The sequence below is a fragment of the Triturus cristatus genome, chromosome 5_2, assembly GCF_964204655.1.
Source record: "Triturus cristatus chromosome 5_2, aTriCri1.1, whole genome shotgun sequence".
NCBI classification, from domain to species: Eukaryota; Metazoa; Chordata; class Amphibia; order Caudata; family Salamandridae; genus Triturus; species Triturus cristatus.
In genome coordinates, this window is record NC_140588.1 from 875,195,526 (window position 1) to 875,223,464 (window position 27,939).

Genomic DNA, 27,939 nt, shown 5'->3' on the forward strand with positions numbered 1-27,939 from the left:
CCTGGGTGTCTAGTTTTCAAAAATGTATAGGTTTGCTAGGTTTCCCTAGGTGCCGGAGGAGCTATGGTTAAAAAACTACAGCTAGGCACTTGAGATTGAGGTGTGTCCACGTTGCGTTTTGAGCCGTTTCCTGTTGCAGGCACTAGGCCTACCCACGCAAGTGAGGTACCATTTTTCTCGGAAGACTTTGGGGAACACAGGGTGGGTGGAAATCTGTGGATCCACGCAAATTCCAGAACTTTACACCACAGAAATGTTAGGAAAATGTGTGTTTTTTAAACAAAAGTTTAGGTTTGCAAGGAATTCTGGGTAACAGAACCTGGTGAGAAGCTGTCAAGTCACCCCATCCTGGATTTCCATGGGTGTCTAGTTTTCAAAAATGTATAGGTTTGCTAGGTTTTCCTAGGTGCCGGCAGAGCTAGGGTTAAAAAACTACAGCTAGGCACTTTGCAAAAAAAGGGTAATTTTTCATTGTGAAAATGTGGTGTGTTCACGTTGGGTTTTGAGACATTTCCGGTCGTGGACACTACACCTACTCACACAAGTAAGGTACCATTTTTATCGGGAGACTTAGGGTAATTCAGATTTGTAAAGCAACTGTTATTACCTATTGACTTCCGATGCATTTCTGCCTTTCAAATGAAAGATATTGTGTAAAAAAGAAGTCATTTTAAAAAATGACCGATATTTCTCATGCTAGTATGAGTATTCCCAATTTCTGAAATGTGCAAATATCTACTGTTTCTATACTCTATATTTTTTTCCCATTTCAGAAATACATAGGTGTCTTTCATACCGATTTTTCCATGTATACATTTTCCCACAATAATTGCTATATACCCAGTACATAATAAAAAGCCATTGCAAATTGCTGCTCAGTTTTTGACTCAGGGTTCGTCGGGTTCTTGGTGAACCTACAAGTCCTATATATCCCCACAACCAGTAAGGTCCAGCGGATGTAACAGTATATTGCTTTCAAAGAGCTGTCATAATTAGAAGAAGTTACAGGTGAAAACGTTGACACTATAGGCTGTTTTTTTCAACTAATTTTCAATGTTTCCTAACTGTTACTTTCTATAAAGAAACCTTGATGGATCTACACAAATGACCCCTTGCTGAATTCAGAATTTTGTCTACTTTTCTAAAATGTATAGCTTTCCAGGATCCATTATGGCTTTCGTACCCATTTCTACCATTAACTGGAAGGTTGAAAGCACAAAAAATAGCAAAAATCAGCTATGTCCCAGAAAAATTCCAAAACTGTGTAAAAAATGTTGGTTTTCCGACAAAAGTCTGGCATTCCCTAAAAGCTGGGAAAATGGTGATTTCAGCTCCACACACCCTTTTTTGCTACCATTTGCAGGGAAAAACCCAGACGCTTTCATTTGCAGCCCTTTTGTCCCATTCCCCCCCCCCAAAAAAAAATGTAGCTGTATTTTGGCTAATTTCTGGGACCCCTCCAGGAGAATCCACAAACCCCTGGTACCTTTAGAATCCCCATGATGTTGGAAGAAAAGGACGCAAATTTGGCGTAGATACCTTATGTAGTCAAAGAGTTACAGGGGCCTAAGCGTGCACTACCCCAAATAGCCAAAAAAGGCTTAGCACAGGGGGGAAAAGGCCTAGCAGCGAAGGGGTTAAGGAGGACTAACCTGATCCATTTATAAGGCCCGCACTCCATCGTAGTCAGCCTGAACTTCTGACTTCCCCCCGGTCTAGCACGACCAGATGACCGTGAGTGGCACTTTGTGCTTATATCTACTTAAAAATTTAAAATTCAGTATCTCTGGTTCTACTAATTAGATTTGTGTTGTGCTAGTCTCGTTTTATTTATTAAAATGCATTATATGGTTCTAAATTGGTGTGGGATTTTTCTTGTGTTGTGTTTTCACTTTATCACTGTTTGTGTGCTGCATAAATACTTTACAGATTGCCACTAAGTTCAGCCTGACTACTTTGTGCCAAGCTACCAGAGTATTAAGCACAGGTTAATTTATTGACTTTTGTGGTTCACCCTGACAAAATATTGTGGTAGCTGCCTAAATGGGGCTCCCATCGCCGTCAACCAATAACTCGATTTGTTCGGTGTGTGTGTGTGTGTGTATACACACATAATGTCCAAAATAATTAATGCGTTGTGTGAGTGTAATGCATTCACAAGCTGTAAACCAGTACATTATGTAAAGATGAGCATGAAGTGCTAGAATAACTCTTATTACAAAGAAAATGCAAAGTGATTTCTTCTTGCAGTGAAATCACAAAGCCTACTGCACTTTAAGTGATTTATCACCATGTGTAAAATCTTTCTAGCCACAGACTGCAGTGGTACCAAAACAGTCAGAGATAAACATGTGCGTTGACGTGATCTATCCACCCAATAATACAACACACATGAGGGGAGAGAGGTCCTAGAGAACACTATTTGTCCATCTTCCCTAATCAACAATAAACACACTTCAATAGAAGAATAGGTTTAGTCATATCTGGAATCACCAATTTGTGACAGATATGATACTGGGAATTGCAAGGCCTGCACCACAGGAATGTGGCATGTTTCACCAGTGGGCATGTCCATTGTTAGAAAATGCCCCTTTCTGCAGGGTCACCTGAGACCTTGTTTGCCTCCTTCCTGGACCCCATTTTTGCTGGCTATAGACCTCTGTGTTTGTGTTCCTCCTTTCAACATGGTAAAATTGGAATACACCTGATAGGTGTATTTAATTTGCCTATAGGTCCCTAGTATAATTGTACCCAGGGCCTGCAGATAAAATGCTACTAGTCCCACTGCTACCTGGCCTGCAGCACTCATTGTGCCATCCACTGTAGTGGCAATTTAAAGCATGTCTCCAGATCTACCATTGTAGCTTGGCTGTGCAGTTTTAACACTGGTAAATATTAATAAATCACCCCTAAGTCAACCACCTATACTATAAGGCATAGTGCATAGCACTTAAATGTAGGACATGTAAAGTTATAATGTTAAACTTGTCCTTAGAGCGAAAAGACCCTAAACACTATTTTCACTGTAGCAGGGATGACTCTTCCATAGGATACAATTTTTTAAGTTTAATAAATGTTAACTCCAGCTAGGGAACACTACAAATGTAATTTTTATATTTTAAATATGTATTGCCCAATGCACTGGTGATGTCTGATTTATAATAAATATTTAGGAAGGGGGACTTTTAGAAAGTTATCATTGCCCTGGATGAAGTCCCTGAAGGCTAAAGCTGCATTTTGCTTCCCCACTTCTGCCAGCCATTAATTAGCATTTGAATAGGTGTGAATAATTTCAGAATTTGCTCCAAGAAGCAAACAATAGGCTGACCTGAAAGGTTAGAGATGACTCAACAGGACCTGGTAGGATATGCAGGGCGAGGCTGTAAGGATTCTTTTTGACGTTAAAGTGTAAGATCCTGCTTGATAGGTCTGTTGGAGTTTTTCATCTGACTCTTGGGTCACACTTGAAAGAGGCCTCTCCTGTCACGGGAAAATGTTAGCAGACACTTATGCAGGGCCCTTCTTTTAGTCCCCCCAGGCAGGTAAGCCCCAGTAACAGAGGGCCTCTTTTTGACATTGAAGTGCCAAATCCTGCTTGAATGCCACATAGTGCTTGACAGGTGTGCTGGGGCTTTTCATGTAAAACTTGGGGTGCACTTAAAAGGGCAAAGAAAGGATGTCAAAATATTCTTAGGTATCCTCTGTCTGGTTGCTAGTCTCTGAGGCTGCTGTAGGTACAGGACCTACCTCAAATCGGATGTTAGTGTTAGATGTGGGAGGACACTAGGATTACTATGGTAACCTTCCCACATACACACCGAAGACACAGAGACCAAGTTTACTGTGACTGAAGACGTTAGCCATCTTGAAAACGCCTATAGTGAGTAAGGTTAGCCAGAGGAACCTTTACCCCATTGATTAGGGCATCCCCAGGGGTCATTCCACGCACTAGCTAGTGACTGGCATAAATGTGACATCTCTAGGCTCCCACTTCGCAACACTTTCTGGACCTATGGAAGATTAGAAGAGGACTGCTGTCTGCAACGTGAGAAGAGCCCTGAAGGACAGGAGCTGCTCTCTCTTTTGATTCCAGGACAACAAAGTGGACTTGATGGGTCATAAGGCTGACCTAATCTTTAAGCTACAGTTATACAACAAGCTAGAAGAGGCCTTTCCTGCAGCTGCTTACTGTCACCTAGGCTGGGCTCTGCTGACACCCAGTTGAATCTTTAAGTTTCCCATACGGTCCTAAGGGGAGGAGTTAAAAGTGTACTCCTGTGGTGGATTGGGACTTAAAGGACTAAAGTCAGAAGGTAAAAACTTTGACCAGTTTAGACCTAGCTAGTGTATCCAACTCTATCTCCATCTCAGTTAGCCTCCAATTGCACGTAAGTCCTAGTCTAATGTGTCCTTTAACTATCATTGGCTCATTATGCTTCAAAAATTATTGTCTCTGGTTCACTTTATTGGATTTTTGTCATTTTGGTGTCATTTTGTTTATCACATTTTGGATGTATGTCGTTACAACGCACACTTTTACAACGCATGCACTTACAACGCATGCACTTACAACGCAACATCCACTACAACGCATTCCATTACATAGCATGACACTACAACGCATTTTTAAAAACTACCTTTACAACGCATTCCATTACATCGCATACTACCTTTACAACGCATACCATTACAACGCATAATATTAAATTGCATTTAAGGTAAGTATTGGATAGTATAGGGGTAAAAATTACTATTCTAACTCCAGGGGGTGCAACAGTAGGGTAAGTGTTGGATTGCGTTGTAATGGTATGCGATGTAATGGAATGCGTTGTAAAGGTAGTTTTTAAACATGCGTTGTAGTGTCATGCGATGTAATGGAATGCGTTGTAGTGGATGTTGCATTGTAAACATTTCGTGGTAAGTGTAGTGCGTTGTAATAGTTGCGTTGTAAAGGTTGTTCACCTCACATTTTACTCTATTTTTCAATTTTCTGATTTTTATTGTTTTGCATTTCACTTTATTACAGTTTTAGTATTGCATAAATACTTCATATATTGCCCCTAAGTTAAAACTATCTGTTGTGTGCCATAGCTACCGGAGGATTGAGCTCTGGTTAATTTAATGACTAGTGGGGTTCACCCTAACAAAGACTGTGGTTATAACCGGAGGTGGGTATCTAACCCCTCACCTAATACCCTCATTTATTACATCCACACAAAAAATTATAAGACTCGAACTGGGCTAACCACCACTGAATGGTGGTAGCAATGGTTGTATTTATGTATGTCTCAGAAGATGTTTCCCCTGCTGCCAGAGTAAAGAAAATTAAAACAGTCTTCAGTAATCAAAATCAAAGGTTTAAAGTCTTGGTTACCTTGGCTAGATTAAAAATTAAGATAACCACATCAAGCGTTGTCAGAGACAGATGGGGGTTACCGGTACCCTTCCATCTCAAATGGTATAGTTATCAGCTGTTTTAATAGCCCAATGTGATGGGATTTCCGATCAAATCAAAACCATTGAAACGTTTTTGATTCCCTAGTTAGGGTAGTAGCTTGTTTGCAAAGGGGAAGGGATATCTTTTGAAACCCTTCTCCTGTGCGAATTGCTGAAAAGATTGAGTAAGCAGTGGCTCAGGGGGGCACTGCCAACTCTCACAGAAGCTTTGTAAAATACATTTTGGAACTTGAGCTACTTTAAAAAAAAAAAAAAAACTCTTTCATAAATAAACACAATCACTTGAAGGCCACCATCACAGTAATTGCAACCCATCAGAGTGAGTCACAATTTGCAACATACTTTACGAATATTAATGAGGTTGGTTAGACTGCAACCCACTCTGATCTAGACGTTTTGTGAACCAACCTATTTAGCACATAGGCCAGGTCTCAAAATTCATTATTGGTTGCAAAAAGACTTGTTGCCGATTGTGACCACATTATTCAACCAGTATGTTGGTACATCAGACCCTATATTCTGCAAAATCGGGCCGATACAAAGCAGATGTAGAGAACAAGGAGAAGAAAAGAACATGATTTCATGTAAACCTTAACCATTTTGTAACTTTATGATTCACAGTTTGGGTAGTCTATGTCACTGAAGTATCACTGATTAAATTAAAGAATGTAATAGTTAATACAGGCTAACCATAATATGTAAATCCATTCCAAACTCTGATTTGCTGAATTGTACATGAGCACATATGATGTATTTGATGTATAGTTAATACAGCCAAACATAATATGCAAATCCATTCCAAACTCTGATGGGCTGATCTGTACATGAGCACATATGATGTATCTGAGGTAACCTAGGCCAAATGCCTGTTTCTAGCAATGGTGGGCTGCATGTCATCTGTACAGCAACAAACAGCATGATGTCACAACCACAGTGCTGCCCTACTATCCCAGGATTCTAGAATTCCACTCTAGGCATCACCTTTTACTTGAGTTGTTCTTGTCTCTTATCCCAGCCTCTGTTCACTCTTAATTGTTTGCTTTAAACAAATCCATGAATATCATTTACATTCATGGCTTCTGGGAATACTACAGAAAAGGGAGACAAGTTTAAAGTGAAACTTGACATGTCTATGGCTCTAGCAACTGCTGGAAGTCAAAATATGGCCACAGCAAAATCGGTGAAAATATTTCCATCCATGCCTTTGCCTTTTGCTGAAACAGCACGGGACTCATCACTGATGGATTTTTTGGAAGACAATTCGTGCGAGGCCATGCCAGAGAGTCCCGGTTTCCAAAGAGACCTCAGCCCTAGCAGTCAATCTAAAAGTGTGGCAGGAGATGAAGACCTTCTCTGCCTCTCCTTTCCCAAAAAACTTTGGAAGATAGTGGAGAGTGAGGAGTACAAGTCCATCCATTGGAATGACAATGGAGACATTGTGATCCTCGAGGAAGATTTCTTCAAAGTGGAGATTCTGGAAAGAAGCGGTCCCTTTAGGATTTTTGAGACGGACAGCATGAAAAGTTTTATTCGCCAGCTGAACCTTTATGGATTCAGCAAAATTCGTCAAAATCAAAAAGCTATTTCTCTGTCATCCCAGTCAGGGAAACACAGGCCAGGTACAAGAACAAAGGTAAGGTGCTCCAGCACAGTTCATGTGTTTTTTTCAAATGTATTCATAGTGGGAATAATACATTCAAATGAGGTTTAGAAACGTACCAATTATCATCATCATCATTAACAAAATAAAAGTAAAGTTCGGGCTGATCTAAAAAGATTGTCGGAATGTAATTGAAAGATGGGCATCTTCAAGTATTCCTAAAACTCAAATAGATCATACTTGAAGCTCAGGGAGACAACGATTGGGTCCTACTAAACAGATTACCCTGCACTGGAAGACTCCGAGTTTTGGGGATTTTCACACATTTAAAGGGAGTGCATTAGAAAATTAAGGGGTTAATTTGAATGTTTCTGCAGAGGTTCACAGTAATAAAAGGTACAATTATTTTTGTACCTATTTCTGGTTAAATATGCGACATGTCATCTAACTCTCCTTTCCAGTATTAATGATTAGGGTTTGTAATGTATCCCTGGAGGTTTGGACAATAAAGTCTTGACTTGAAATTTATCAAAACTTTAACAGCAAGAATTAAACAATAAGCATAATTTGCTATACTTGTGCAATACCTGAAGTGACATCAGAAACACAATTGTAATTGAAACGGTGACATTGCAATAAATTAATTTAGATAATAAATTATATTTGCAAATGTTATAATAACTGTTACGTTCTGGATTAAGGCCCCGCAAGAATCAGCCACAGAATGGATATTTGCCTACAACCCACCGTATTAGAATAAAATCAATCTTCTAGTGCAACCCTAAGGCAGATTAGCAGAGATTCTCAAAATTAAACTGCAGCTTTGCAGGAAAACTGCCCCCAGCGATGAGAATGGATATAATAATTGTATTTATATCAGTTTTGCCATCTGAACGAGTTGTAAATATCGGGTGTACTATTATCCAAATTAATGGTACATATTTTGCTGACCTAGGAGGATGGAAAGCTGTATTGACCTTGCCATGATTCAAAAGTGTTATCTGCAGATATCAGCAGCGAGCAATTAACTCATTGGGTCCTCTTGCTAGCTGTAGCATGTACCTTTTTCAGCATAGTGTTGAGGGTCAGTGAAAAACAATGTTTTTCCACACACCCATATATCACATGAACTGTCAATGACCTGAACAGCTTTTCAGCCACAGAGAGCAAAGGAGCAGCACCATTAAAGAGACACGGGCTCTGGTCCACATCTACTTATATTATCTGGTTACCCCTTCACTGTACATTGAGGCAACAACCCTATACCTAGCCCACAAGCACTCTAGTGAATTGTGTTTTCAATCCAGTGACCCGATCAAAAAGGCCTAATATTTCACGATAGCCTCAACTAAATTTTACTCAAACATATTCTGTGTCAATAGTGCATTCATAATCAAATTAGCATTTGCCCTTCATACCTCAGCAAGGGTTTTTGCATTTAGCAGGGATATAGTATTTCCTAAAAGCTGGCAGTTTCCGTGACCTTTAAATGTAGATCAGATATCACTTATTTCACCAGTGTCTATTTGCATAACCGTATAACTATTGACGGACTGTTACATGGCCAAATTCAGGCTTTGCCATGTGCCCGTGGGGCCCAGTATAGCAGCATTGTATACACCATCTATCTGGTGACCGTTCAATACTGTGAAGAGTCAGGGCAACACATGCATTTCAGTTCATACAGATTACTGTATGGAAATGACGTTCAATGCCTTGTGGTGGGGGTAATTCGGTCGCACAGGGCAAGTCATACCGGTTTGTTTAGTAATCAACAGGGCATAAGGTGAAATTGTTCACACTTTTGATATTAGCATTATCTGCCCTATAGCTTTCTTGGGACTCAGAGAGTTGGTGAAAAGATTTCCTGGGGCCGAAATACAAAAAGTGGCCCCCCATCTCCGAAATCCAGAGGGAGGGGTACATGAAGAGTAGCATGAGCGTGACGAGCGGTGTAGCACGGACTAATGGAAGCAAGAAAAAGGCGGCCCCTCCATCTGGCTCTGTGGTTAATGACAGCCACATCTGGGCTGCAGAGGGCTCCTCGTATACCAGGGCCCTGGTGCCACTGCGCCTGCTTCACTACTGATAGCTACGTTCGTATGCTTGGTGGAACTCAGGACATAAACTGTTATGGGTACATTGCTATACGTTTTCATGCGTAAAGGGTGTATTGTTCTACCATGTGGTATAGCTTGTACAGCAGCAGTATGAGGAATGCTCTGCTGGGCTTCAAATAGTGTGGACTTCTTTACACTGGGAGATGTGTAAGGTCATAAGATATCTAGTCATATGGGCCTGATTTTTCACCAAAATGTTTTACTGTGGCAGAGTTCTGCTTAATGGACGTTCTAAATTTAAGGATGAACAATGATGCGTCATTCCTTTTGACCGAATGTCATACTCTGGTTGTTATAAAATGGTTGTAATAGTGCTAATAGCTGGAATTTTAAGATGGGAGCTGGCAGTTGGTTGCATACCATACTGGAGGAAGTTTTTGTTTACATCAAAGGAATTTTTGAAGACGATCCAGGGCAGGGTGATTTGTTTTTGACTGCTTGTTGCTCCGAAATTCACATCTAACAAATGATCTGGATGGGTAAGGATGTTTCACTTTCGTTCACACCTGATAACACATAATAGGAAACGGGATGTTCATTGAAAGTGTGAGTCTTTTGTTCAAAGTTTCAAAACACGTTAGAGAGTCCATAAAAAGCTATAAATATTTTGCAAACACTGCTAAGATTTGTTTGTATTTTAAACAGTGGAGCAATTCTGAAAGTTCTTTGAATATTTTAAAGTTATATGTATTTAAAAAGGTAACATTTATTTCAGTGGGTTGAAACTATCAGTTCGAAATTAATAAAATATTAATAGGACATTTTTTAAAAGCCTGGATTCTCAGCTTAATACAATATTTCCCAAACGTTCGATTAGCCAAACAGTTTTACGATTATTCTTTGAACTTTTGGTATTGGTATAAAATGTTTCGAAATGGTTGGAATTGGTATATTTCACTTGTTTTAGGAAAATTGAAGTTATTTAAACATTGTTACCCTTTTTCTAAATTGTGTATTTTGTATTACAGAGTTAACATTTTATTACAGAGTTTTAAAAAAGTGTGAGACATTTGTTTTAAGTTCTAGAGCTATGGAGATGTGGAGACGATTTTCGAATGTTGAAATACATTGTTTAGCGTTCAAAATATCACAAGTTTCAACGTTTGTCTTGAAAACTGTTTTAAAGTCAAAACCAATGTAGAATTCTGCAAAATTTCATTTGTTAGTTTTCTCCCATGAATACTAATCTCATGTTACTTTCCATGTGCTGTTTAAGATGCTTCTAATTGAAAATATGTAAAAAGAAAATCACAAACCATGAAAAAATTAGATGGACTAACAGAATTCATTCTGGTTGACGCTCTATAAATCCATGCACATCTAGTCTACAAATCAACTTATTCTTATCTTATTTGGCTTACATCTCTGGAGACAGTATAAAATTATTTTCCTATTATGGCAGTATTTAGATTGGGTGTATAGAATGATGATGATACTGCAATTATACTGATAGGCCTTCATAAAGATTATCTCTACACTACTTCTAGTAGTCTTTGTAAAGACCAAAGAGGCGTAGCAGGTAAGGAAATAGTCTTTATTCAGTAAATGCCCTGACACCGGGATGTGTGTCCTTTTGGTACAAGAAATCTGCCTCAACTGTCCCTCCAACCGCCGCCCATGTCCAAGGTTCTATTCCAGAACCGATGGACATCATAGAACCTTGGGCAAGTGCTCGCGGCTAGGAACACAGCGCGAGGCAAGTACAATCAGCACGGGGCATTCAAAAATAACACATCTCCTTTTTATCAACAAAACAAAGTGCAATGCAAACAGTGGAGAGAGTGACTGAGAGGGAAGGAAGGAAGGAAGAAAGGGGGGGGTGGATTGAGAAAAACAAGGGAGAAAAAAATTGAGAACCATGCAATATCCATCTGCAAATAAAGGTAATAGCTATGACTGAATACCAAGGGATACAGAAGGAAAAAGGGGAGGTTATTCACACACAAAATCTCGGAACCTTGCGGGTAACCTGACTTCTCTACGGTGTCTGCTCACAACAGGTTCCCTTACTGCAATTCCCCTTCCGTGGGGATCATTGTGAAAGGAACATCCTTGTTCAGCGTTAACATTGTCATTGTTTTGTATATTATTTTCTCTACTGGTGATAGGGTCACGTTGTGTCTCATCATCAGTCTCCTCACTTGGAGAATTACCACTTTTCTCATTCTGAACAACGTCACCACTCGGAACAATCATTCTATTTGAAGATCTCCTGACAGTATCATCAAGGTTGCAATCCCTACTGGTGTCATCATCCAGAGGCCAATCATATTTAAGGGAGGTAGAGGGCCTGTGCTACTCAGAACCAGTTTATTGTTGAGCTGCAATCCCTTCTCCTCTGGACAAGGATAAGGACGAAAAATGCCAGATCTTGCCATCACTTAAGAGAGACGAATTGCAGATGATTTTTTAAACTACAAATGGCTGTGAAAAGTGACTCTGTCCTTTTTTGACAAAACCACTTTTGCTTACTCTAACTTTGTAACCTATGCACCTATGTGAATGCTAACAGGTTTACAACTATGTCTGGAATCGTAACACTTCTTGCTTGTAAAATGAGAATGTAACAGTTTTACCTTAACCTTTTCTGTGGACCAAGCTACCTTCTTGGGCGCTGACCATCCTACATTATATTTGGTGATAGGGGTTCTACCTCTCAATAACACAAAGGCAAGAGCCTGTAGACTCACATGGTGTACCTCGGAAAGCCCATAGGTTGTGCACCAATTCTTTCTTCCAAGAAAGGTCATTATGGTTGGCAAGTTGGATAATGCCTTTTATGACTCGGTTAAATCTCTCAACTGCACCATTGCCAGCTGGTAGGCATGATAGAGATCAGGGTGTGTACAATATCCCCACTACCACGGATAGAGTAATCTCACAGTTACACGCACATGCATACATCATACGCTAGGGCCCATTTCACTAACATACGCTCAAATACTCTACCACCAATAAACCTGTGGAAGGAAACACTCCTAAACACCCTGCATCTATACCGAGGTCGATAAGACCTGGTTTTTGTGACTGTCCCTAAGCATAATCTATACAATATATACAACAATAATCAATAACGTAAACCCAATAATTGACAAGAAAGAATATCCAACACCATGTTTAAAATTATATTGCTTTATCTAAAATTAGTCAAAGGAAATCAATCAGAGTAAATCATTTCTCATAGTTACCTATTCTAGCTAAATGTCAGAACGGGTCAGGACAAGTCTCTCTGTAAATGTCTCTCAAGACGAAGTCCCTTCAGCATCAATCCTCAGCAACGCAGATTCGGTACGCGGCAAAGGCAAAATGGCAAGTGGCAAATGGCAAAAACCCTCTCTAGGCTAACATCTCTTATAGTTTCTAAACAATAGAAAGATACATTGGGAACATAGAAAAAAACTATAATGTCCGCCGGACTTGCTGAGCAGAGCGAGAAGGAAAGGATGTAACATTGCTACATTTGAGAATCTCCGCTCAGGAAAAGTACACATAACGAAAACTACGGAACAGGAACCAAGAAAATAAAACATGTATCACAATAATCCTGCTTCTCCTCGGCCATCGAGCCACAGTTCAGAGCTTCTCTCTAAGGCTCCTTTGTTTCCCAAGGCTGCCAAGGACACTTTCACTTCTCTTGGAGACTTCCCAAAAACTGCTGCTGTCCTCATGGAAAGTTTTTCAACAAGGGCCATGGTCAGTTAGCTTCAGGACCATTTCCAGCAGGGGTCTCCCTCGTCACAGTTTTCATATTATAAATCACAGCCAGGCTCACTATTCGGCCATCTTTTCTTAGGCCAACATAGGCCTTAATAGACCATCTTAATTAAAAGAGACAAAAACAACATTACTACAGCATAGTGATTAAACAGTGTTAACCCCACTAATACCCTTATGTGTATGCATTTATCTAGCACCTGCAACATGGAAAAGCATTAATTCGGAAAGCGTTTTGTGCTAAAAAATAAACAGCACATAGCAACGTTTAAACATGAAAACACGCACGTTATTTTTTTAAAACAGCACATTTATGCACACTCACGTGTAACTCTCTCTTGTTAGGACAAACGGATTGATTAATATAAACGCACTTGCACAAGACAAATAATTAATTATTAATTATTAATAAATTAATACAACGAATAGACATGCCAGAGCTTCAAAAGCCCCAGAATTTTCAAACTGAAAACTCTGCTCCAGCAATCCCCCCTTTGGTGATTTTATCACCAAATAAACCCAAAAAAAAAAATTAGTGAAAATTTAGTCCCATTTTAGGAGAAATCGGAAATGTCTTTTCCCCTTTACACAACATTAAACACCAGTCACTCTTTCATCATCCCTTTTTGTCTCTAAGTAAACACTCTCCCTCAATTCTTCTAGTTCAATTTCTTGAGGTTCTCTCTTCAACCTCTTGTTTTTCTTTTCTTTATTCAATTTCTTCCTCCCTCCCCTGTTTTTACAACACACACACACCAATCTTATTATTAATAAAGCAACAATTATACAATTATACAAGTTAAGGGAAACAGTATTCTACCTATAATAGTACTACCTATCTTTGCAATAAAATCCTTAACAGCTATCATTTTATTAGCTATTTTAGTCCATAAACTCTCAGCTTCAAGTGGTACCAATTCTTCATGCAAATCAGTAATATTTTTGATATAGACCTTTAGGTCTTTGCTTTCGTCTAGAATGTAAGTGCAACAATGTTGAACTTTCAGCATTCCACAGACTCCACCCTCCTTGGCCAATAGAATATCAAGGGCAAGTCGATTTTGCATAGACATGGCACGTACGGCACTTATTCACCAAAAGAAACCCTCCAGCGGTATTTGTCGATAAGCGATCAACCACTGTGGACAGTTTCCGAATTCCATAAGCATTCAAAGAAATTCCCACTGCTGGAATCAAAACCCCAAAAATATCACCCACTATTTCAGACCAAGTTTCTCTCTTAAAACGCATTAGTAAGTTAATATGCTCTACATCTGTTACTTTATCTATATGAAAAATCTTTGGAAAAACTAGGCCCACATAACACGTGCCATACCAATGGTCAGGCAACTTGTAATAAGCCTTATTCCCACAAACATAATATACTCCTGGAAAAATTGTATCTTCTCCACCTCTGAAACCCCAACCTGTTGCAATGAAGTATGTATCATGGCACTCACTAGTCCCGACAAAATATGTATCATATTGAGATTTCCTTCTTGTAATACAAAGTTTACCCTTCTGTGGTGCATCTAGAGCTAAAGTTGGACTAGCCCCATTCTTCAACTCTTTTCCCATCTCAATGTCCCAAATTGTCTCACTCACTTTATATTTTCCTGCTTTCTCATGCATGTTCAATCTCCTTTCTTCTACCATATCCAGGAAAGCTTTCTCCTCTCCTTTCAAACTGCAAGTTAAATTATTCTTAAAAATGTAATCTAATGTTAATCCTTTTTCTTCAATAAAAATCTCACCAAAAGTGTTAGCTTCTTTAGCTGGATTCAGCTCTTTGTTCATTGGCAAGTGCCCAAAAATACTATCTCTGTTAGACATCTTATAATCTACTTTCCCTAACAAATAAAAAACACTACTTAAAATACTACAGGAAATACCATATGTAGCTGGTAAATGATGATAAGTAACACCCTCTGAAACGGATGCAGGTAATTGCATACAGACGTAGCAATCCCTTACTTCCATTGTCTTCACATATTCATATAACAGTTTCGAAACTTCATTCACTTGTTCAGCTTTCGATGTATTTGCTCTTATTATTTTGTATCTCAGCCTCTTAACTCTGTTGTTAGGCCAACGGTCTCCTCTTAACACCTTTTTCGGCTTTATTTCTTTATTACTTCTTTCTCCAATCCAAGTTCTCTTTCTCAGAACTCGACCCTCTGTTTGTTCATCCTCATCATCTGTTTCAAGTGCCTCTTGTTTCCGTTTTCCAGCAGCTCTCTTCTTTTCCACAGATTTTTTCACCACTGTTTGAGACTTCCCTACTCCTGTCCCTCCTCGGGTCTCCGACACGCATCTTCTTGCTGTCTACTTGTCCCTTCACCTGGCTCATCAAGAATGTTCCCTACACCTCCTCGGGGGTCTTCCGCAATCTGTCCCTCTCTATCTTCTTCTGACCCTACTTCTTCAAGTATAATCTCAAGTGGTTCTTCAATCTCCTCCTCTTCTGATTCAGGAGTAGTCTCTGTGTGATTTCTCTTTTCTTTTCTTTTTCCTTCACTGCTGTTTGAAACCTCAGGCTCTTTTACAGAATTTGATCTCTTCTCTGATACTCGCAGTGGTTCATTCGAAGCTTTTCCTACTTCTTTCCCCACTGATTCTGTATCTTCATCATCACTGGAATCTGACTCTTCAAAATACTCTTTACCAGTCCCTTCTTTCGGGTTTGGAACTCTCAGAGTATGACTTGCATGTACCCAGTGCTTCACTCCAGCACACTTTACTGCAGTCGTCGTAGTCAGAATAACTTGTCTTGGCCTTCCCCACCTTGAAATCAAGCAATTTCTTCTTCTGTGAACTTTTATCCTCACCCAGTCTCCTGGACTCAGATCATGGGCTTGCTTCTTCTCAAGTGTGGTAGCTTCTTCTCCAACCTGGTGAAACACAGAATGAACTGCGTCAGCCAGGCCTTTACAGTAATCCAAAATCATGTCATCAGTTATTGTCACCAATTTATTGACAGGCACGAATGCATGGCGCATAGCACGTCCCATGATTATCTCGTGCGGACTCAAACCAGTAGTTCTATCTGGAGTAGATCTCATTGTCATCAGAACTAGAGGCAAAACATCTGGCCATTTCATGCCAGTGGCTAAGCACATTTTTCCAATCCTATTCTTGATTGTGCCATTAATCTGCTCAACCACACCAGAAGCCTCTGGTCGGTATGCACAATGTAGCTTCTGCTGTATTTTCAATGCTTCACAAATCAAAGCCATGAGCTCATTTTGAAAATGTCCACCTCTATCAGACTCAACTGTTACTGGAAACCCGTACCTAGGAATCAACTCCCTTAACAGTAACTTTGCCACTGTTAATCCATCATTTCTTCTAGTCGGGTAAGCTTCCACCCACCTTGAAAACAAACAGACTACCACTAGAACATACCTCAGTCTGTTTACTTGGGGCATTTCAATGAAATCAATCTGCATTCTTGTAAAAGGACCTCCTTCTCTGCCTATTGTTCCCAGACTCACCACTGTCTTTTTCCCAGTGTTAAATTGCTGACAAACTAAACACCTCTGACAGATGCTTTCTGCAATTGTCCTGAACTTTGCATTGTACCAGGTCTGCTTGAACGACCTAACCATCGCGTCCCTCCCCAAATGTCCCTGGCCATGATACATCCTTGCCATTGACGACAAGATGGAGTTGGGCATCACTGGTCTGCCATCTCTGTAGACCCAAACATGGTCTGTTTCTCTTGGAGCACATCCTACCTTAATCCAATCTTTTTTCTCTTCCTCTCCTGCCTCATCTTGCAACTGTTTCACTTCATCCCAGGTCTCTAAGACATTAGTAAACATCACAGAGAGTAAAGACATTTCCCCTTCTCTGTCCCTGTTGATGGACTGATTTGTTTTTGCACAATACTGTGCAACATCGTTAGCATAACGGTTTCCGACCGTTATAAAATCCTCCCCTAGTCCATGGGCAGCACATTTTACAACTGCTAACTCCTTAGGCAGCTGTGTCGCCTCAAGCAATTTACCAATCATTTCAGCATTCTTTATTGGAGTTCCACTCGATGTCAAGAAACCTCTTTGTAGCCAAAGTTGGCCAAAATCATGCACCACTCCAAATCCATACTGACTATCAGTCAACACAGTCGTCCTCAAATCTTTCCCAATTTCGCAAGCTTTTGTCAATGCTATCAATTCAGCAACTTGCGCAGATTTCACCCCTTTCTATGGTGATGCTTCCATGACCTCTGAAACTTTGCATACCGCATATGCTGCACATAGCACACCATCATCATTTCTCAGGCATGATCCATCCACAAACAACACATGATCACTCTCATTCAAGGGTAGATCTCTTATGTCTGGTCTTGGTTTTGTACAGTACTCAAGCACATCCAAACAATCATGATCATCTTCCATTTTCACACCCACATTTTCAATGTCTGGCAAAAGCGTCGCTGGATTCACATTCACACATCTCTCGAGAGTCACATTTGATGCTCCCAGTATCACTTTTTCATATTTAGTCAATCGACTATGTGACATGTACTGAGTTCTGCTTCTTGTCAAAAGAATTGCCACATTGTGAGGTACGAATACCCTTACAGGATATCCCATTATGATTCCCTCACTCTGTTCCAGGCTCTTGCATGTTGCAGCCACAGATTTCAGACAACCTGGTAAACCCACAGCTACAGGGTCAAGTGTCGATGAGAAGTACGCAATAGGCCTTCTCAGTAATCCATGTTTCTGAATTAACACTGAAAGTGCACACCCATTTCTTTCACTGCAGTACAGCTCAAATTCTTTCTCATAGTCAGGCATACCCAAAGCTGGAGCCTCACACATCTTACTTTTGAGCTCTTCAAATGCTGCTATTTGTTCTGCATCTAGATCCAATGGATCTGTCATTTCACTTTTTGTCAGTTTAATCAGTGGCTTTGCTATGAAGGAAAAATTAATTATCCACTGACGACAATAACCCACCATACCCAGGAACATTCTCACTTCTCTCTGGGTCTTTGGAGCTTTCATTTCTCTGATTATTCTGATCCTGTCAGTAGTCACTTTTCTCAGACCCTTTTCAATATAGTGTCCAAGATAATGCACCTCTTTCTTGCAAAACTGTAATTTGGCTGGAGATACCTTTAACCCTCCATCTGCCAGATGATTCAGTAAAGCTATGGTATCTACTTCACAAGCTTCACGTGTCTTTGATGCCACCAGTAGGTCATCAATGTACTGCACTAGCACTGAACTCTCGGGCACGATCAAACTTTCCAACGATTTCTTCAATAACTGATTGAATATCGAAGGACTCTCCGTATACCCCTGTGGGATTCGACACCATAAAAAGATACGCTGGCCAAACCTAAATGCAAAAATCGGCTGGCTATCATGATGCAATGGAATTGAAAAGAACGCATGACACAAATCAATCACTGTATACCACTCAGCATCATGTGGAATTTGATACAGGATCACTGATGGATTTGGCACAATAGGACAACATGCCACCACAATTTGATTAACTTTTCTCAAATCCTGTACGATCCTAAATTTCCCATTGGGCTTTTTTAGTCCCATTATAGGTGAATTACACGGACTACTCAGTAGTTCTCTCAGGACTCCTTGCTGAATCATTTTCTCAATTATAGGAGTTATCCCTTCAATTATTTCTGGTGTCATTTTGTATTGAGGAATGTTAGGATATGTGATTCCCTCTTTTACTGCAATTTTCACTGGATCTACATTATTCATCAATCCCACATCCTCTCCAGTAAAATCCCAAACTGTCCTTTTCACTGTGTCTCTCAGCTCTTGAGGCAAATCCTCCGGATTAAACACAGCAAATGCACCAATTAACTCACTTTCTCTATTTTCTAGAGTCACTCGGTACAAAACATCTTCATCTGGTGTCTCAAAGGCTATTCCATCTGGTGTACAAAAAATTGTGCAGTTCATCTTACACAACAAGTCCCTACCCAATAGGTTCACTGGACTCGTGTCACAGACAATGAATCTGTGCATGTCTGAAAATTTCCCTATCTGTACTCTCACAGGTTCAGTAAGACGTGTTTTGATTTGTGTATTGGCCACACCAACTACTTGGATTGCTTCATCCGAGAGAGGAAGATTTCTAACATCTGTTGACCTGACAGTTGATCTTGTCGCACCTGTGTCTACCAAAAAAGTAACACTCTCCTCATTTATTTTCCCATCCACAAATGGTCCTGCCTGGTCTATTTCTAGAGTTGCACCAAGTATGCACTCTTCTTCCTCTCCTCGGCACCGTCAATAATCACCCTCAGACTCACTCCCTTCACTCTTTAACAAGTACTGCTGTACTTTGTTAGAACGTCTTGGTTTGTTTACCTGCTCATCATTGTAGAATCCTGAATCCTGATTATACTTTTGTAACCCTCTATTCTGCGGCAAGGGCGGTTTTGGCTCTTGACTCTGCTGTCTCACAACTTTCTGTTGTTGCTGCTGTTGATTATTTCCTTCGTTCTGCACCTGTTGATTTAAATTTTTATTTTCATTACTCACTAATGGTGGATTAGGACACTCCGATCTCCAATGCCCCAATTGGCCACAGTTGTGACAAGGGAACTTTTTCTTCGCTTCCTCAAGACTTCCTTTTCCTTTCCCTGCATATCTAGGTCTATTCCCTACATTGTTTCCTGGATTATCCGCCTGTTCCACTAACTGTGCTTCTTGTCTTTCCGCAACTTTCACTTGTGCCCACATTGCTTTCTCTTTCAGCTTTCTTTGTTTTGCTTCAATTTCATCACTGAAGTATTTTGCATGTCTCAGGATCTCATCTACTTTCTTACTCTGCCAATCCACTGTGTGCTCACGAATTCTCTCACCAATTTCAGGTCTAAGGCCATATACAAATATGTATACAAAATGACTCAAATCTTTGTCACCCAGGTGTTCATCTCCACTGAATTGTTTAAATGCCAGTATCAGCCTCTCATAAAAAGCATGAACTGATTCTTTCGCTTCCTGTTGTGTTCGATCTATCTTTACCCAGTCTGTCTCTTTTGCAGGTACTTTACTCTTCAGGTATACCATCACCTGATCATACTTCCTCATTACCTCTGGATCTGGTGCCCCTGTTCTTGGGTCTCTTGGATATTCCTCAGTAGGCCAACTCACAACTATTTTACACTCAGTCCACAAGTCTGCTGGAACAATTATATCAAACAGACTATTCAGGTCAACCCACAGCACTTTTGACAATTTCACAAACCTATCTACCTGCCTATACCACTCGACGGGCTTTTCTCTCAATTGAGGGAAATCATTCGTAAATGATAAAATATCCTGTCTGGTCCATGGAACATGTACATATCCTCCTCCAGGTATTTCTCTCATAGGATAATTATCCACTGGTTTCTCCTTTTCTCTCACTGGAAATGCTGAATAAGTAGTTCTATCTTCAGTCTCATCTCTTTTCTTGTACCACCTATCCTTCCACTTTTCTACATCACCCCATCTTCGCAATAATGCTACCATTTCCTTAATCTGTCCTGTTCTACCAGTAGCATTCAAATTTTCAATATCCTTCTCTGTAAAATCCATCCTGTAAGTTCTTTGTAAAGCTTTCACTTTATCAATGTCAACTCCCTGTTCATTTGCTATTGCTCTTAGCCTGTCATGTGTATTCCTTGCTCTCCAGGTAACACTCTTACACATAAACATTAGTTCACCATCATGATGACTCTTCAGAATCTCCGTTGGAACTGTTCCTGTGACAAGCTCTTCTAGTTCTACACGTAACTTAGCTACATCAATTACTTGTGAATCTTTATCTTTTTTCTGTAGAACCTTCATCCAATCATTCAAATCATCAACTGTTATTTCAGCAGTTTTTCTCACTGGAACCACTCTCTTTTGCGGTTCTAAAATCGGCATCCCTGAACAACTAGCTTCACTAGCATCCAATATTTCACTACATGTGTCATGTCTTGATTGTCTCAGGTCATTTCTTTCTGCTCTTTTGCCTGAATCTCCTGAAGGACCAACTGAATTTGTCAGATTATTCCCAACATATGGAATCACCAGTCCATTCTCACCTGTCCTCTGTTTGTCAAACACAGGCATAACTGGACCTATTGTTACAGGCACCGTAACAGCTTCTAGATTCTTCGTTAACTCTCTAATCTTCTCAGTCAACTCTGTTGTAGTTCTGGCTAATTGTCTGGCATTCTTATCAAGGTAATGATCACTTCTCACTTCAGGTGTTTCATTTTCCGTCTCACTAACACAAACTGTATCTCTTATCGGAGAAACAACTGGTGTACTTTTGTCCGGTTCTGGTCTATATGGAGGTGGTCTTTTGTAAATCATGTCATTCAAGACCTCATCCTCATACTCATTAACTCCTTATTTTCTTATTTCTGACTCAGGAACCCTTTCTGCTCCTCCTTCAACTGTCCTCATCGGATATAATCCCTCTGACATACTAACATCTCGCCACCTTTTCATTCGATCATGATGAGTCTCACGATCATGTCTCCTCCCAAACATGTACCTATAGTACCCTCCAGATCTTTGTTTCTCTCTCTCATGTACTTCCTCTTCCCATTCCACTAAAGCCTCGAACTGTGTAGGTCTCGGTTTCGGGTCAAGACATAGCATCTTTTCCCGTAAATTTCTCAACACGGCCAGATTAAATGAACCATGTTCTGGAAATGCTAGAACACCATCTTCTTTAGTATACCTAACCCAATTCTCCAACCATATACAGGTATGAAACCCATGTCTTGCAGCCATGAAGGATGCAGGTGTTTTCGGTGGAGGTAACAATTCGCCCTCTCTTGTTTTAACATCTTTATCCTTGCTAAACCACTTTTTAACTTTACCAAAAAATGTTTTCTTCTTTTTCTCTTCTTGGTAATACATTTTAGCGTTTACAAAAAACTCTCTACTCTTTCCGTATTATAAATATACAATACGAATTTTTCAACCAATTGCAGCGCGACTCACACTAACGCACCAATCCTGGAACGTCTACGTCACTAATTAGCCCTTCCAATCCTTGCGCGGCTCACACTAACGCACCAATCCTAGCGCGAGCACTATTCTGATCTACCATCCAATCAGAGCGCGGTCTTTCTGACGTCAACAGTCGCTGCAGTTTGTCTCCTATCTTCTGTCACTCGTCTACCCCTCCTTTACAAAATCTTTTCAGTAGACTTCGTGTCAAAATTTCTACAAAATCTATTAGTTACAACATAAAAACATCTCCATTGTCTGCTTCGCTAACCACAGAATAGTAAAGAGAGTCTATTTCATAAGAAACCTTTCATTGACACAGTAGCACTTCTTCTACTCTGCCCTACTAACATACATTCATTAACTGTTTCCTCTAGGACTTGTCCAAAGAGTCTTACAATCAACTAAATGTACAAACATTCACGCACATTCATACAAAGGAAATATAGTACATACACACAGAATCCTGCTTCCCGAGAACAGACAATCTGCTCCACTACAGAATTATAACATACACCAACTAAGCAAGCTTTCTTTGCCCAGTTCTTCAAATAAGCTCAGAGAATACCTATTACTCCTCCCGCGATAAGCTTTAACGGAAATCCTTACGGATCCCTGGGACTTAAGACCAGAGTTTCACAGATAATCTTCACTATCATACACACTCCTTATATACCAGAAATATCTAATAGTAACATACGACGATGTCACTGATTCCGAACCCAGACAATGTGACGCGCAACTTCAATTGTCACACGTTATTCCTTACAATTCCGTCTTTCCCGAGAGCAGCATTTACTTCCCTCTGCCCTACTACGGAACTACCACAGCTTCCAAGTTCCAGAAGCACTACATATAACTCAACATTACGACTCCAACATATAGTATTAGTACATATACCAATATCAACCAATAATCAATAATCAATAAAAGCAATCTTATCAGATCAAGACAATCATCAAAAACCATCAATCTCTGCTACCAGGAAATTGATAGAGATCAGGGTGTGTACAATATCCCCACTACCACGGATAGAGTAATCTCACAGTTACACGCACATGCATACATCATACGCTAGGGCCCATTTCACTAACATACGCTCAAATACTCTACCACCAATAAACCTGTGGAAGGAAACACTCCTAAACACCCTGCATCTATACCGAGGTCGATAAGACCTGGTTTTTGTGACTGTCCCTAAGCATAATCTATACAATATATACAACAATAATCAATAACGTAAACCCAATAATTGACAAGAAAGAATATCCAACACCATGTTTAAAATTATATTGCTTTATCTAAAATTAGTCAAAGGAAATCAATCAGAGTAAATCATTTCTCATAGTTACCTATTCTAGCTAAATGTCAGAACGGGTCAGGACAAGTCTCTCGGTAAATGTCTCTCAAGACGAAGTCCCTTCAGCATCAATCCTCAGCAACGCAGATTCGGTACGCGGCAAAGGCAAAATGGCAAGTGGCAAATGGCAAAAACCCTCTCTAGGCTAACATCTCTTATAGTTTCTAAACAATAGAAAGATACATTGGGAACATAGAAAACAAGCATTGGCAATGCCAATCGGTCTCGCCATTGGGACCTTATATGTATTTAGCTATGCAGCACATTAGCCTGGGTGCTGAAACATCTACTGTTCTTTAACATGGAGGGAAAGTAAGCACCAAACTGTGTGACGCGCCAGGTATGGGAACAGATGGTCACACCGGACGTGGGCAGCGGCTCTTAACTCAATGAACCCTAAGTATGCTAGTATCCTGCCTCACTGCTGCTAATGTTAACGCCTAAAAAAAGGTGGCCAGGAAGTTGAAACACTGTATTTGGTTGAAGCCTAGGTGTTCCTGAACTTTTTGAACTTGGGTACTAAACATTGAGGACCAGAACGACCTAATAACTCCCTAAATGGATGCACCAGAGAGGGCCACTGAACCATCTCGTGGGTGACGAACTTGCCATATAAAATTGGGCTTTATGTAATAAACTTTCCAAACTGGGGTGGCATTAAATAAACTCGTTTATTTTTCCATGTGTCTTTAAAAAAAATTATTTTCCGCTCAACTCACTCTTAATTTACCAGTAGGACTCTGCTTAAAACAGGTATTTACATTATGAACAGTTACATTCACTTTTACATAATTTGGGGTAAATCTGAGAAAGCATGGGCAGGCACTACCACTTAGACACTACACTAGAATGCAGCTGCTGTTTGTGAGAAAACATGTCTTGTTATATAACGGAGGACAGGATTTTAAAAAAATACTCTGAGCGAATGTCCTATAGCAAGATGATATACTGCCACGCCACACTCTGAAGGAACCTGACACGTTTAAAAGCACCACATTACAAATGTAAATACAAATGTAAAGTTGGTCTGTAGATTTCTAATGCATCAGACGGATATATATCTTGCCCGGGAATTCTTATATGCTGGCTCTCGTATTTTAACATACAACCCAATCTCTAAATAGTGTCAAAGTTACCAGCGATGTCAGAATCTTATTGCATTACCCTCGTGCACCGGCTCAAGGGAAATGCAATCAATCCACTCACACAGTATTTACCCATCTTAAATTTATCATTAAGAATGCGGTTAAAAATATTTTTTCATTACAAAATCAACATACTTGTAGTGGATGGAATTCCACTGAAATTAATCAAATGTACACCTTTCCTATTACAAATGTAAATTATAGAAATAAGAATATTTTACACAATTTAAGAATTCTTTTCAACCGGCCAATTCTGTTGAGATTATGCAGCAGCACAGAATACCAGCTGGACAGGGCCTACGGGTGGCAAACCATGCTCCAGGTGTAATTCCAAGCTGAAAAAAAATCGAAGACTCTATTCCATTCTCATCTTTGAGGAAATGAATGGATGCCACGGTGGATTGCGTCAAGTAGTTAAATGAGCAGGTGAAACATTTGCCTTGATAGCCGAATGCTGGCGCTATCATTCCTTGAGAACACTTGGGTATATAGTTGCAACCCAGCAACTAACTTTGCATATAAGCAACCATCGCAGTGCCTAATTTCAGATGCAGTTTAGAGGTTAAGAGGGGCATTTGTTTAATTCTGAAATGTAAACATCTTGTTTAATATGCAGACAAGCAAGCTGTCACTCTCTGGCTGTTATGCCACGTCATACCATAAATGAATGGTTACCGGAACCGACTTAGGTGAGTCGTCTGCCAGGCACACATTGAAACCATCTCCCTGCTTTGGGTCAGCACCCTCCAGATGCAATGACGTGCTGGGCGCTCTTTAAGCAAGCACGCGGCTGGGTTTTCTTAAATCTTCCCTCTACACAGACAAGACATGTACAAATACAACGCCTACGTAATCTCACTGCTTGTGAGCCTTGGCATTTGGCAGCGACACTAATTGCTGCAACTCTCTGAAAACATACCAGCTGCAACACGCACATGCACATGCGTGCACTCAGACACACCCAAAGATTAAAAGAACTTCATACACCGAGACAATTATAAAAATACAACCTCGCCTGGCTCGCCTGGCTCGCCTGGACCAGGGGTTGGAAAACCCCTGATCCAGCAGCATAAAGGGTGGGGAACCGAGGGACAGGAGTGCGGTGCTGTGGAAAAGTAACAGCGAGACAGCTGATCATCTAATGCTATAAGAGGCACACTGACCAACGATAATATAAATCTGTTGGCATTGTATAGTTTATTGAAAATGAATTTTGATGGGATAAGGAGATTTCACTGCATAAGAACTTTGAATAGTTATATATCTCCTGGCACAGTATGTTAAACTTAGATTCTTTTGGTTTGCACCGGACTTATTTCTTGTGTTTATTTTCCGGTATTTTGTCCTGCTCGGGCACCGTACATGCTTCGTGTGGTTTACAAACTTTCATCAGCTGTGCACACAAACGTTTCTGATAGACGCATACACTTACTAGCAGCTGCAGAGAACAAGTTCGGTGAAAGAAACAGGGCGGGCTACTTATGACCTTAAACATGACACGACGTGCGTCCGCCGTTTAAATTGGGGTAATATCTATTGAAAGTCGTAACTGTAACGTTCTTTCACCTTGCACCGGATTTATTTCCGGTGTTTATTTTTCAAGAATTTTGTCCTGCTGGGGCACATTGCATGCTTGCTTTGGATCACAAACATTCGTCGGCTGTGCACACAAACTTTTCTGATGGGCAAATACACTTAAATGGACACATACACCTATAAGCAGCTGCACAGAACAAGCAACTGCCGAAGAAACACGGCAGGGACTGCGTGTGCATCCCTGCTCGTACTCCAGGCGAGGAAACTTTTGTTTAAAATAAGTAGTTACCACAAAGGGGTTGGGTTGATTTATATCAAGCAGTTCCACTGGTTATCTCACGTGTGTCGTTTGATCTGAAAATATGGGACCCTGGAAGCAAAGAGTCGGTCCTAACCTCTTCGGACTATGACGATGCAGCCTAGAACGGAGGCAGCACATGCGCACTAACTTCCCGAGAATCATTCTGTGATGCAGGGAGGGGCCCTGGAAGAGAGCTCTGAGGCTGTTTTCATTTAAAGTGATAGCGCTTGCACACTTCCCATGCAATTACGGGGGAGCTCAGGGAAAGCGAGAGGGAGGAAGGGGTTAAGGGTGGGTGCATTGTGGGAGGGTGACTCGGGAAACAAAGATAAACCCCTGTAAGGAGCTTTTCACGAAGCGCTTACGTGGCTTAACATGTAAAGCTGCCGACTTTGGAGCTGAAGATCAGGGTTCGAGCCTCAGCGTGGGCTATATCATCTAACCATAAATAAATAAACAGCGATCTCGGAGGAGGGTGGGGAGAGATAAAAAACAAAATACAACACATATGGAAACAGATAACATTAAAAAAAATAAACTGTCAAATGTAGCAACTAAAACCACAGTGCAGAAAATCAAAGGGAGGAGGAGCCTCAACATATAACGCTGCCGACTTGAGCCTCAGGGTGGGCTGTAATAATTAAACGGAGATCTCTGGGGGTGGGGAGAGACAAATAAAACAAGCACTGGCAATGAACAAGCATTGGCAATGCAATAGTACAAGGGTGTGAGAAGGCAATGGAGGCACAGTAAGAAAGTAGTCTGTGCAGTAAAGGGGCCAATAGCCGTGGAAGGACACAACTGAAGACATGTCAATCATAAGGAGGGACTAACAAACCTACAACCAATCGGATAGCAGCATTTAAGAAATAAGCCAATGAAAATGATGGGTGGAGAGTGGGCGGAGCTTCCACGAAGCTTCCATGCTATAGTGTATACTGCATGTCTCAACGAGACAGCGCAAGCGCTGCCTAGGCGAGACCTAAAAACTATAATGTCCGCCGGACTTGCTGAGCAGAGCGAGAAGGAAAGGATGTAACATTGCTACATTTGAGAATCTCCGCTGAGGAAAAGTACACATAACGAAAACTACGGAACAGGAACCAAGAAAATAAAACATGTATCACAATAATCCTGCTTCTCCTCGGCCATCGAGCCACAGTTCAGAGCTTCTCTCTAAGGCTCCTTTGTTTCCCAAGGCTGCCAAGGACACTTTCACTTCTCTTGGAGACTTCCCAAAAACTGCTGCTGTCCTCATGGAAAGTTTTTCAACAAGGACCATGGTCAGTTAGCTTCAGGACCATTTCCAGCAGGGGTCTCCCTCGTCACAGTTTTCATATTATAAATCACAGCCAGGCTCACTATTCGGCCATCTTTTCTTAGGCCAACATAGGCCTTAATAGACCATCTTAATTAAAAGAGACAAAAACAACATTACTACAGCATAGTGATTAAACAGTGTTAACCCCACTAATACCCTTATGTGTATGCATTTATCTAGCACCTGCAACATGGAAAAGCATTAATTCGGAAAGCGTTTTGTGCTAAAAAATAAACAGCACATAGCAACGTTTAAACATGAAAACACGCACGTTATTTTTTTAAAACAGCACATTTATGCACACTCATGTGTAACTCTCTCTTGTTAGGACAAACGGATTGATTAATATAAACGCACTTGCACAAGACAAATAATTAATTATTAATTATTAATAAATT

The 27,939-nt window shown here is 40.4% G+C and overlaps 1 protein-coding gene across 1 annotated transcript in view; it reads left to right on the forward strand.

The window, feature by feature from the left end:
- The first annotated feature begins 6,529 nt into the window (after positions 1–6,529).
- Positions 6,530–27,939, forward strand: part of LOC146829352 (uncharacterized) — a 56,976-nt gene continuing 35,566 nt past the window's right edge. The window contains exon 1 of the mRNA XM_085606683.1: positions 6,530–7,090. Coding sequence (XP_085462809.1) covers positions 6,530–7,090 — 561 coding nt within the window. The remainder of the gene's footprint in view (positions 7,091–27,939) is intronic.